Raw genomic sequence first — 13,037 nt, 5'->3', positions numbered from 1 at the left:
CAATTCAGTCTAGTCTGGAGAAGTGCCCAATTAGAACTCAGTTGTCTATTTAAAACAAAAATCAGATACTCTCACTAAAACCTTAATTGCTAATACTTCAAATAGTTCATGATAGAGTGCTGTAAGAATTTATTAAGATCTTAGGACAGTAGGTAAAACAAAAAAGTAATTTAAAGGAAGTTACATGGATACAAATATATAATATTTTTTGTTGCAGGAGTATTTTGATATCTTTCTCTCAGATGAAGAATACAGGAACCCTTCACTTATATCTTCATTTCTTGAGGATCACATAAGCTCTTACGAACGTGTCAGATCTGCATCCAAGTCTAGAAATGTGCCAGCAGTGAATTCTAATTCACAAGGGGGCAAGGCCAAAACCCCTCCCACTGTATCCAGGTTGTACAGACTGGCTTTGCTCCTGCAAGTCTCAGAGCATGAACTGGGAGAAAAACTGGCCTTGAGAGCCCTGGAGGATGGAAAAGTGGAAGTGGCTGTCAATATATGCAGGTAAAACTGCAGAGCTTTTCAAGATCATCACTTCTAATGGGCTTTTCTGAACTATTTCTGCCACTTTTTTGAAAGATGTAGAGCAAAGGAAAGGGGGTTTTTAGTTAAATAATTAGGACAGAATTAAGTGAAAGCACTAAGAGCTACTGGCTTTTTTATTTTTAACATCCTTTTCTTTCTTAATAGGGAGTTCTTTGAAAACAGCTGGAATGAAAATACAGGGAAGCTGCTGTTTGCAGTGTGCCAAAGGCTTTGCCATCTGCTGGGAGCTGATGTTCCAATGATCACTCCCCATGGCATGGATCTCCCGGCAGTGATCCATGAGCTGGCTGGCCAAGCAGCCACACTCTGCAGTCCAGGTAATTCCTGTTCCCACTGTGTTCATGTTGGGAGCCCAGCTCTCCAAGCAGTGCTCAATAAACCTGAAAACCAAGTGAATTTCTACTTCTGCATCTATGAAAATAGGCGCTGCAATATTGTTTCCTTTTCATTGGACAGAGGAACCTTCCATTCCTGCTAATGATCTCAATATTTTTACAGATTTAGTCTTGGATTGTCTGGAACTGTGTAAATATACTTCACTTGCCAAGGAAATTCATGGACAGTGCCAAATGGACAGCTATGAATTTACAGCAGAGGTATTTTCTATGCTGTTCACCGTATGTATTCTTTTCCCTCTCATTTCTCCAGCACTCTTTAATCAAAAAGCCAACAACAACAACAACAAAAAAAAATCCACTAATAAAAATTTCCTAGAATTTTTGTGTTCTTCTGCTTAAAGAACGAACTGATTTGAGTCCTAAAAGCAGGGCAGCTGTGGGACAAGCACAAGGACCATTCTCCACTTACATTTCAGTATAATAAATCCTGCTGAAAATAGTGGTTTTATCAAACAGCTTCTGCCAGGACTGGGATGGCCGAGAGGCAGGGAGGGTTTGGTTTTCAAATGAATGTATTGTGTGAAAGCTTTCCCAAGAGATCTGTAAAACTTTAAGATGATCAAGTTGTTGAATAGCAGCTTTGTTTTCTGTTTAGGTCAAGCAGTGCTTTAGGCTACTTGAAATGAATGGGCTCTTCCAGCTGGAGTGGAGCAGAGCAGAGTGGCTGGGCTTGTTTATCCCCAAAATGTTATTTTTTTCTAGAAAATGGTCCATTTGCAAAATGTTTGCTTATAATATTTGGCCAAGAATGTTTATGAAAGCCTCCATTAACTTGAATAAGAGTACGTTTTGGCTTTACAGCTAAACAGCTGCAACATGAAGGACAAATGTGGCCACTCCAGGTAGGAAATGGATTGGTTGCCACTGGCCATTTCACAGAATGACTACTTTCAAGTAGAACATCATGTTCTATTCCTGTATTCCAAAACAGAAACCTGCTAGTGGACTCATTGACTCTGCCTTTAATGTGTGTGCTTTTGACAATGTTCTTACTTAGACAACATCTTCTGGAGGAGATAAAGATCCTTATGAAGAGTGGACTTGTGATGATTTCTTTAAAGAAGACGGGATAGTCCTTGATCCTCAGATATCTCTTCCAGTGGCATATGAGCTCATTTCTGCTGTTCTGCCTGTTTGTGGTAAGCTTGCTCTCCTCAACACTGAGACAATATAAAATCTGTGTTTCTTTTTGATTTTTATCTAGAAATATAAATAATTCAGCTTGTGTGTGGAAATTAGCACCTCAGAAATCTCAGTCAGAAAGACTCACAGTAGAAATACCCATCAGGGGGTATAGAATGGAAAGATGACTTTGGGTTTGGTTCTTATTTTCACACAAGAGGAGTTTAATGTTGACTGTCTCATCCAAGGCATTTACGTACAAAGTAGCTACTGAAAACTGTTGGATTCCTTTGTGAGTCTGAGAGATACTCCCTCCTAGAAAATAAATTCTGAGCAGGCACAGTTAAAAATAGCAGCAAATGGCTCTTGGGGTTCACGTGTCTCTGTTTTATGTCATGTCCTGGGGTATTTTTAGGGTTCTCCCAGACTTGCTGGTGTTGCCTATGAACATTTTCTGTCTTTCAGAGGACAAGCTGTACCCCCTGGAGTCTCAAAGCCTGGCCCACAGAGCGTTCATGGAAGGTACCAGACACTGCTTGGGTGGGAAGAGACCTTAAAAATCACCCAGCTCCAGGGGCATGAGGGCACATCCACCACAGTGGAAGTCTAAACACACCACTGGAAAACATGAGGTTTAAATTCACCCTGCACAAGCATGGCTGACTCACAGGGGGCTTTCACAGGTGCCTAAATGTTCCACTTGAAGCCATATTTTAGGGGGTGGTTTGGTTCAGCACAGAAGTCACCAGTTTGGGTGGTAATTCCCACCATTCCACCGTGGGATTTTTGAGCATCTCAAGACCTGTACTTCAGGACAGAACTTCTACCACTGTGAGTGAAGATCATCGAGGCCTGTCCAAGAAGACAGCTTCTGGTCAAAAACTTGTGCATTTTGGACTAAAATGAGAATCTGTATTAAAATTAAAAGCCCTGAGAATTTTAGGTTTTAAAGGGAACTAAGGCAAATCCTGAGCCATAACTTTAACGAAGAGAAAGAGAAACTGCTCTGATATTAACTCCAAGAACAAAATGCTTCATAATTACTTTCTGGGGTTGTTTTTGAAATATTTCGCAGGACGAAACTTCCTGCTGCCTGTTGGATGTCCCTTCTCTGCAGCAGTGCAGAACCTGCTGGAGTGCAGCCAGTTCCAGCTGGCCCTGCAGCTCACGGTCTGTGCCTTCGGCTCCTGCCTCCAGCACGGCATTTCAAACGCCAGGGATCTGGCCCTGAGTGAAAAGGTGACTTTTAGCAAGTTTAGAGTAGTTCTCTAAGCATTTGGAAAATGGTCTCACTGTGACCTTTTGTTAGCACCACTTGATCAGATGTTGAGTCGGTTTGTGGAAGGAGCTGGTGGTTTCTCCCCTGTTTTTCATGGTCCTCTCTCTTTGCAAAGCGTGTTCAGAACGGAGCTTTTATTCCTGGCCTTCCTGCAGAGACTAGAATGAGTTTTAATGATGCTTTACTCTGTTCTTTCATGTTGTTTTGCTATTGTTTAGTATGGGAAAAGTCACAAGTAGAATATTCAGGAAACATTCCTCAATTCAAAAGCGCTTGGAAAACAGAAATCCTTTTCCTATCTAGAAGAAATCTTTGTAAGGCCTTAACTAAATCTGAAAATGCAATTACTACAGCACCTCCTACTATGCTGTAAATGACAAGAAGCTGAAGATTTAGAATTTATTTTTAATTAGTGCTGTTTTCTTCCTAACAGCTACATGACAGCAATCTGCTACTGACTGAAACCAGAAGCTTCCTCATAGCCATGAAAGAGAGGAGCAGTTCAGTCATCAGGACCTCTGTCCTGAACTTACTACACAAGGTAAGAGTCCCCTGGAAAGGGTGAGGGAGCCACTTTCTTCTCTACCTGGCAGCCACACGGAATTGTTTCAGTTGGAAAAGAGATCATAGAGCCCAACTCTTAAACTAAAGCATGACCTGAGCTCCACGTCTTTAAACACCTTTAGCAGCGGTGTCTCAACCACCTCCCTGAGCAGCCTTTTCCAAAGTCTTTGAGCCCCTTGTGGGCACTTTGTTCCTGCTCAATTTGCTCTGCTTGGAAGGTTCTGGTGGGAGCCTCACCTTTGGGGGATCCTTTAGGGTCCCAAATGACAGTAATGGCCTTTAGGATCTGTAGGTATTCTCTATCTCATTTGAGATGCTGGATTTGTTTTAGATCAGTAGTTTTCCTGGGGAGGGAACTTTTAAAAAGCTCTGTGCAAAACCTGCAATGTACCATCTTCTGAGGCAGCTTAGACTATGTGAAGTCACTTTCAGACTGGCTTCAGGATATTCAGATTTTATATTTTAAATCCTGAAATGCATTTGTATTCATTTTCCTCCCTTGCTTAAATTCCCAATACATGTCTAAATTATGGAGTGTTTTTCCTGCGTTGCACTTGATACAAAGAGACCTATTGAAGAAATTAAATAAATTCCTAAAGTTCTTTTTTTTTTTTTTCCCCCTCAAACCACAGGTGTTCAACTCCCGTGTCATTGATCAGAACCTGGCCCTGGGCTACTGCACTGTTTTGCCCAAGGAAGAGATGTTCAATAAGCTGTGGGAGATCATAAACAATTCCTGGCAGAATTACAGAAAAGTTTTGGTAAATTCCCAAGGCCTTGAATTTCTTTAGCAAACAAAGAATTTTAAAGAGATCCTTCATTTAGGACCCTGGGAGAGGAGCTGCCTCTGTATCACAGTGGGAAGTTGCTCTCAATATTAATGTGATTTTCAACCTCATCATGACTTATTCCAAAGCTTGAAATGATTTATTTCAGGTCCCATCATAATTTAGATCTATGTTATATTTTGGATAAGTAGTTCTCTGCCAGCAGTTCTCACAAATGCAATGAGTGAATTCATCTATTAAAATATAAAGGAAGATGGGAAGTAAAGAAATGGGGAGGGAGAGTAATGTAAATTCTGAGAAAATGCCTAAAAAGTACCTTTTGTATTGCCTTCTCCAATGTTGGGAAAATATTTCAGAGAAAGTAAATTTTAAAGCAGCTTTGAGCCATCAGCTCAGGAGGTGAGGTAGTCCTGACACCTCAGAGGTTTGTTTTCATTTTACACAGTTGTGTGATCATTTATGAATTGTTTGAAGTTCCTCTAAGGATTTAGACCTCAGGATTCCCAATTTTCAAATTATTTATTAGACTTGTATTCACTTCCCCTCTCCTTCCTTCTAGGCAGTAGCTCTGGTGGGAGCAGAGCTTGCTGACCAATATGGTGAAGCAGAAGAAAAGAGAAAATTCCAGGAACTGGTTATTGATGCAGAATGGGGTATCCAGCTTGGTAAATTTGGTGTAAGGTTTTAATTATTACTTATTCTAGGGTCTTATTAATAGTCAGTTAATAATATCAATGTAAGCTGAGATTATATTAAGCTTCGTGTTGTATTTTGGATAATGGAATGCGTAAGGATCTAGTCTTGATATTGTCTAAAAGACTCTCTTGAGAAGATGAATGTGTTTCTATCTGCAGATTTCTTTTGAAACTGTGTTTAGACAGCCACCAGTAAGGAAGAAAGAACTCATAAGAGTGCTGGTACAGAACCCAGAAGTGGACACAGATCTCATCTTGAATTACTGCAGGTACTGATTCCCTTAAATCTATTGCTGTAAAAACAACCATGACCGCTGAAATCTATTTTGCTTTAAATAAATCCTAATTAATATAAAGTGCAAACTGTTCTCCTTTTTTTTTTTTTAATGCTATTCAGAATACATCCTGCCCTTGGATTAATTTATTCATAAGGAAAGAAACCCTTTGATGACACCAAAGCTCAAAGAGAAAATCATATTCTGTTCTTTCCTAGCACTTTCATGCTGGACAGTGATGCTGCACTACAGCTTTGCATTGAAACCCTTCTGCTCCAGAATTCAAACACAAATGATGTTGAAGATGACTCTGCAGAAAGCAGTGAGAGGCAACCTCATTCCACATTGGTGGCTAGAGCACTAAAAATAATTCCTCTGCTGAACAGCACCAAAGACCTGGTCATGAGCCTCAGTGGAATATTGTACAAGGTAAAACAAAAATGATAAAATAAAGCCCAAACAAAATAAAAACAACGCAGCCACATCCCTGGAATCTACATCTAATAATTGCTGCATGTCACTTAAATGACAGATTAATCATTTCACAGAAACTGAAAAGGTTGTGCTTTTCCCAAGTTTTCTTAAAGCTTGTAAATGTTAAATTTCAGTTTTCTGCTTCTCTACAAAAGAAATTACAGCCACATACCTAATTTTCTTAAAAGAGAGGCAGAAGTCTTTCATCCCCACTTCCCTTAAAAACTGACCAGCCAAAAAATCAAACAAAAAAATCATTTCTAAATACACTGGAAAAGTTCTACATTAAAGATAGGTGGGGGCTAAAAATGATATGTTGGGGGTGTTTTTGTTTGGTTGGGGTTTGATTTTGGATTTTGGAGGGTTGGGGTTTTTGTGGGGTGAGGGGGGGCTTTTTTGTTTGTTTTGAGGGTTTGTTTTATTTTGTTTTCAGCACTTAATGTTTGGTCTTCCTGCAAAATCCTGATGATTTTTTTTAGGATTTAGGATTTTAAAAAGTGTTTTAGAGAATTATGTCGTGATGTTTATATCGACATAACACTGAAGAAACAGTAATTGGTATTAAAATTGGGAAAACAATCAACACACTTGTATGTTTTTGTAAGACAAATCATGTCAGTTTTTATAAAACAGATAATTATTTTGAACAGCTGGATCCTTATGACTACGAAACTCTGGAAATTGTCCTGAGGGTGATCCAAAGTGCTGATGAGAAGAACACCAGCATCCAGCTGAGCCAGGTGTGTCCAGATGTGTGACCTTGCTAATGGCACCTCAATTCTGCTATGTCTGCTTATTGATGGAGCTATCCAGCACTGTTGAAATTAAATTAATTATTCCATGTACCCATCTTTCCCTCAGAAAATAGCCTCCAAAAAATGATTTCTAGTAATTTCTCAGCCATTTCTATTTTCTTATTTATTTTCTTTTTTTTTTTTTTTTTTTTTTTTCCCCTAGGCTTTGAGCCTCCTCAAACATCTGAAATCTTACACGAGGATTGCTCCACCAGTGGACCTGGAGCACCAATATGTTTTGGAGCAGATGATTCCCTTGTCTCCAGCTGCTCACACCAGGCTGCCCTTTCACCTGCTGTTCTTCAGAGCTGCCCCATGTTTCTGGAACATCATATGTAAGTTCAGGATCTCAAATTCCCTTTCTCTGCCATCCCTGACCTTCAGAATGCCACAGTTTCTGTTGTATACTAACTGTAATTCTTCATTGATGCAGTTGTCATCCCAACTACTTCTGAAAGCGCTTCTTGTGCTCCCAGATTGCTGCCCAGAGGAGCTAAGATGATAAAAGCAGTGCTGGATTTGTCCTCAAATTCTTTCCTAGCACCTCTAAAATTTATCCACATGTCCCACTTCCCAGCCCAGTGGGAATAATTAGGATCAGCTCCTTTCTGTCCCAATGGAGGTCCCCATCCACCAATAAATTGGAAGTTCTTAATTTCACAGAGGGAGCTGCCAGTGGATTGTGTGACTCTCACAGGCAACTTTTCCTTTTCAGCTGCAGAGCTCAGTGAGGAAACCTTCCCAACCCTTCTGTTGATTTCCAAACTAATGAAGGTAAAGTAACAGCTTGAAGGAATTGATTTAAATATTATTCCCCCTCACCCCCAAAAAAAGAAGTTTCCATCTTTTGCATGATACTGGCCTCACTGCAGAGGCTCTGACAGCTCTTCATCTCCTTTACCATTTTTTCCAGGCTTCCCTGGATACTTTCCACATGTCTGCAGTCCAACATGTCTTTGAAAAAAAACTGAAACCAAAAATATTGGAAATGAGAAGCAGTGGCTGCACTTCCATTGTTAGCAGGGAAACCATCAAAACTGTGCAGGCACTTCAGTCCTATTTGCTGTCCATAGTCAATCCAGAGTGGGCTGTGGCCATGGCTCACAAGATTGCCCAGGAATTCCCCACAGGTCAGTTGCAAATGGGATGGGGAAGGAATGGGGGAGAACAAGGCTTGGGACAAGCAAACATTTGTTCACTGATCCTGAATAACACCCAGCAAAGCTGGAGGATGAAAATGAATTTGTCTCCTGTGCCCAGTCTGGAACAGCAGGTTAGAAAAACATCCATTTGATATCACAGCATCACCATCAAACCCTTTTTTCCCTTCTTTTTGTAGAATCATAGAAAGGCTTTAAGGTCCTTCCAGCCCAAACCTGGACACTTTCCACTAGACCACATTGCTCCAAACCCCATCCAACCCAGCCCTGCTGTCCTCCCAAAAGTTTCTCCATGTTCACACCATCTTCAGACTAGTTTTCCACCAAGAGCCAATATTTCAGCCCAATTTATTCACTTCCTCTGCTATTTGAATCCAAATAAATAATAGTTTTTTGCTCTTTAGACACAAAAGTTTTCCTAATATTTTAAATAGCTTCTAACTTTTTTTTCAAATCTTCAAAATACAATGGATAAGGTATATAGTGTAGGAAGGATTAATGAAAATTTAATTTATTTACTTCTTTCTCTTCCTTTTTTTTTTTCAATCATTAAAAAGGTCCTGACCATGTCCAGGCACTGAAATTCTGTCTCTATCTGGCTGACAAGTGGCTGAAAAGTACTACAGCTGAGGTAATGATAACTTCTTGCCAGATTGTTGTGAAGTTATTACAAAAATCACAAAATACTTTTCTTTGTATTTTAATTTTTGTTGGTTTGGGCAGTGGTGTGGAAATTGTATCATAACCAACCCTGATATGGGAAATACTTTTGGGGAAGTGACCCCCAGAAGAATCCCCTCTGTCCTGGAATGTTCTCCTGCAAAAATCAGGCTGAGTGTTCTTGGAGCTTGGACAAAAAAATGAGCACTTCTAGAGAAGAATAATTTGTTCTTTCTCCCCTTGTGTGCATTTTTCTGGCTGCAGGAGAACGAGGTGGAATCCGTTCCAGCTTTGATCAATAGCATTATTAATTTTTGCTTACAGTTCCAAGATTCTTTAGCTGTTTGCAGGGTTATATGTAAAGAAAGTCTGCTTTGGCTTGGTTCTCAGGCTTGTTTTTACATGGTTTCCTTTCACAGGGAAAGGTGAATAAGAATCTCAGCTCTGATTCTACATCTCAAACTTCCTATGGAGTTGTTGAGGCACAAAGAACCCTAAATAATTCTCTGTACTTAGTCACATGACCAGAGAGAATGATGCCAAAATTAAACTGAAATTGGAGCAGACACAAGTTTTAATATTAATCTTTTTTTTTTTTTTTTTTTTCTAAATTTTACCTCAAAATATCTTAATTTTACCTACTGGTACATATTTTATTTGGCTCTTTCACAACACAGCTTTGCAATTTTTTTGAAAACACCTTTGCTAGCTAGAGCAATGTGGTTAATCCTCTCTGTGTGCAGAAAAAAATACCTGTGGGTCCAGGTGTGGGGACACCTCTGAAGAGCAGATCCTGCTGTCCAGTCTGTAAAAAGATGATTTTTCTTGTGCTTTTGAGTAAAAGAGGCTTTTTTTAATGTAAAACTGTGGTGTTCTGCTAAAGGATGAGCCACATGGGAAAGCGGAAGTCCTCCAGAAACACTTACACTTGCAGTATAAGAGAGCAGCAACAGAAAACGTCCTGATAACAAATAACTTGAACACTGAGGAGCATCTAAAGTCCATTAGGAAACCAGCAAATCTGATTGTTTTACTGTATGAACACCACAGCATAGACCAGAGATTCCAAAATCCAGCTGGCAGAGATTATCCAGGTGAGTTTCCATCATCCAGGCTCCAAGGAGCAAAGGGAAACTCTTTAAACAAAAAAAAACCCAAGCAAGGTAATGCTGGTTTGGAAAAAATAACATTGTCTGCACCTTTTCCTGTAGATATCCATGTGGCAGCCAAGGAGATTGCTGAGATTAACAACCTGGATATGAACAAAATTTGTGACAAACTGCTGGCCAAATGGCTGTGTCCAAGCTCACCACCCCCAGGGGTAAGTCAGCCCTTTGGGGTTTGAAGGAAAATGGCCAATTATATAAAATACAGGCTTCTTGGGCTTTTTTTTTTTTCCTCCACTTGTTCAAAAAAACTGTATAAATTGCCTGTAGTAATATGAATCTGTTTAAGATTTCAATACCTTCCTAAAATAGCACACCAGTGTCTGTGGGGAAAAGGATTTGAAATGCTTTTCCTTTAGTGCAGCCAGCCTGAAGGAGTAAAGCAGTTGTAAATATACCAGCCTCATCAAACACGGCTTTAAGCAGAGATATGACCCAGCTGTTTATCCAGACAATGTGGAAAACTCGTCTAAATTTTCATTTCTTTTTCAAGAAAACCCAAGAAATCTTTGGAGATGTACAGGAGGATGAAGAACTCCGAAGGTCTGTGTCTTGTCTTACCTGTAATATGGTGAATTATTTTTAACTTGCCAGGTAAAAATGGCTTTTTCCAGAAACCTAACAGTGGGTGTGTGATTCAGAGCTCACTGTTCTTATTTTTACTTTCTGCTGACATCACTTTTTGAATCATCCAATATTTATTTATACCACAACATGCCATTGACAATAACTTACATCTGTAAAGTGCTTAAGAGTAGCTTTTTGGAGGTTTTCCCCTCCTTTTTCATATCCTTGCTCTCTTTTTGACAGTGAAACATTTACATTTAAATGACAGCTGATGTGTTTCAGTAGCTGTACCTGCATTAAGAACAAACTCATTTTTGCAGGGTCATTTACCTACTTCAGTCTCGCCCAATGGATTACAGTTCAAGATTGCTTTTTGCAATTACAACATCCGACACGTCTGTGAGTTGCGAAATTCTTGTTTCAGCTCTTCACCTCTTATTAAAATCAAATGTCATCTGCTTAACTGCAAGAGCTTCAGCTTTTGGCCTTTGCATCTGTGTTTTGGATGGTTTGTGATTTGTATGAGCTCTGTGTTCTCCCCCCTTTAAGCTTTGGCTTAAAGCTCTGATTTTCATTGAATTTTGCCATTAACTCTCAAGAGCAACCCTTGAACTCTGGGTTTTCTAAACTTACTGCTGATACTATCTGAAACAACTTCATGAAAACATTTTCTAGAGCGTGCCTTAAGCTGATGTAAGACGTTGCCTCACTCTGGGTAGGATGAAAGCAGACTGGTAGAATTGTTTCCGCAGAACCTTTAACCTCCAGCTTTTCCACACTTAATTCTATTTGTGATACTATATATCCACAAATATTTTTCTTGCCTCTATTCATAGTCTAAAATCTAGGAAACTAGAGGGTTACGTACACCTGGGATGATCCTTTCTAGTTGTTCAGCAAATTGTGACTTTGGGGTTGTGTTTTCCCCCCCAGCCCTTTGGTGACACTCAGCTGACGTTTGCTCACAGGACCAGAGCATTCAGGTGTTTGCTCTACCTGGCAGATACCAACACTGTGGAATCACTCTTCAAGAAACCCATTGAGAAAGTCAAGTAAGAGGAATTCTTTACATATTTGAGCACCAGAAGGACACTTTTCAGTGTTACCTTGAGCTTGGATACGTGGATTAAAATAGAAATATCACTTAACTCCTGCTTTGGGGGCTGTTTCTTTTCACAGGTATTTTCTGAAGTGCTGCATTTATCTGGCAGAGTTTGAGATCTTGAATATTCCATACACTTATGAATCATTCCACAAGAGCCCTAAGGAAGGCATGATTAAAGGGCTATGGAAGAACCACAGTCACGAACCCAGGGTAGGACTTGTAAATCCTTTGTAAATTTTCTTACACACTGTGTGAATTTGCACCTCTCTGCAAAGCTCAGCTTTTCTAAACATTTTTCTTCAGTGTGCTCTGGAAATGACAGATAAAAGCTTTACCCTTCCTACAATTAGAAAATAAAATGATAGCACATTTAGATGGTTTAGGTTTTGTTCCTCCCATGTGCACAATAATTTTGGAAGTGGCTTGGAAAGGTTTGAAGATGATGAATTTCTGTTAAAATGCAGCATGTCCTTGCTCCCCTTCAGGCTGTGAGACTGGTGACAGAGCTGAGTTTAGAATACAAAGTCTATGATCCCCAGCTCTGGAATGGCCTCCTACAGAAACTCCTGGGCTTCAATTTGGTAAGGAATTTTTAAGGATAAAGTCCTGCAGCAAGGGGAGAAAAAGGCTGGGTTCATCCAGTGATTTGTGAGGAATGGGATAGACACAGAAACTACAAACCATGCTTACTCTGAGCTCTGAGATACTGAACTGGGGAAGATTGGAGGAATTTGAATTTTGATCTTAAATTGTTATACCTCAGTTTTATTCAAAGCCTTTCAGAATAAATCCTGTGGTAACAAATTGAAAATTTTCTTCATACTATTATCAATTTATAACATAATAGGCACATTCTTGTGTGCAAATATGTACAAACTGTGCATACATGTACTTCCATGTGTGTGCATGTACACATCACCCCAAAAATGTGTTTATGATGCTGGAAATCCTGATTGTTGCTATTCAGAATCCTCATTGCCTGACTCTCAAACATTATGTAAAGTCGCTGCAGCCTTAGGAGGGAACAGATGTACCTGGCAGTGTGGCTGATAATTGAATTTACTTAACTACAAAGCAAAAATAGGTGTCAAAAGAACACAGGTTCCTTGAGAAACTCTTAAGTTTGCATCGTGAGACAAAACAAGCTAAATGCAGTTCTGCAGATTATTGCCAAATCTTCAGGAACACCAAAGGACTTGATTTTCTTTTTCCAGATTCAGTATCTAAGAAGAGTTTTGGTTGCAATTAATGGGATTCCTTCATTATGGGAGGTAAGCAAATATTGTCTGACTCCTCATCTTCTTCCTCACTTAACAGGAATTCAGAGTGTTTGTGTGTCAGCCATGAAAAGATTATTTTGGAATTCCTATTATTTCTATGACAGTGCAACATATCAGTGAACACTGGACAGAATCAGACAGAATATGCCTAAACTTTA

The 13,037-nt window shown here is 39.6% G+C and overlaps 1 protein-coding gene across 1 annotated transcript in view; it reads left to right on the top strand.

Annotated features, from left to right (window-relative positions):
• KNTC1 (kinetochore associated 1) overlaps positions 1-13,037 on the top strand; it is a 31,075-nt gene that overhangs the window by 13,263 nt on the left and 4,775 nt on the right. Inside the window, exons 34-57 of the mRNA XM_066199523.1 lie at positions 218-510; positions 697-869; positions 1,051-1,148; positions 1,948-2,089; positions 2,538-2,594; positions 3,148-3,311; positions 3,785-3,892; positions 4,548-4,676; positions 5,263-5,379; positions 5,558-5,667; positions 5,892-6,102; positions 6,798-6,887; positions 7,105-7,276; positions 7,657-7,715; positions 7,855-8,071; positions 8,659-8,732; positions 9,645-9,855; positions 9,973-10,082; positions 10,421-10,470; positions 10,815-10,893; positions 11,428-11,546; positions 11,674-11,809; positions 12,085-12,180; positions 12,814-12,870. Coding sequence (XP_066055620.1) covers positions 218-510; positions 697-869; positions 1,051-1,148; positions 1,948-2,089; positions 2,538-2,594; positions 3,148-3,311; positions 3,785-3,892; positions 4,548-4,676; positions 5,263-5,379; positions 5,558-5,667; positions 5,892-6,102; positions 6,798-6,887; positions 7,105-7,276; positions 7,657-7,715; positions 7,855-8,071; positions 8,659-8,732; positions 9,645-9,855; positions 9,973-10,082; positions 10,421-10,470; positions 10,815-10,893; positions 11,428-11,546; positions 11,674-11,809; positions 12,085-12,180; positions 12,814-12,870 — 3,072 coding nt within the window. The remainder of the gene's footprint in view (positions 1-217; positions 511-696; positions 870-1,050; positions 1,149-1,947; positions 2,090-2,537; positions 2,595-3,147; positions 3,312-3,784; positions 3,893-4,547; positions 4,677-5,262; positions 5,380-5,557; positions 5,668-5,891; positions 6,103-6,797; positions 6,888-7,104; positions 7,277-7,656; positions 7,716-7,854; positions 8,072-8,658; positions 8,733-9,644; positions 9,856-9,972; positions 10,083-10,420; positions 10,471-10,814; positions 10,894-11,427; positions 11,547-11,673; positions 11,810-12,084; positions 12,181-12,813; positions 12,871-13,037) is intronic.

This window comes from Chamaea fasciata, unplaced genomic scaffold (assembly GCF_029207755.1).
Source record: "Chamaea fasciata isolate MVZ Bird 193981 ecotype frontalis unplaced genomic scaffold, bChaFas1.0.hap1 SCAF_18, whole genome shotgun sequence".
Classification (NCBI taxonomy): Eukaryota; Metazoa; Chordata; class Aves; order Passeriformes; family Sylviidae; genus Chamaea; species Chamaea fasciata.
Note: the sequence above shows the minus strand (reverse complement) of the source record. Positions and strands in the feature narration are given on the sequence as shown.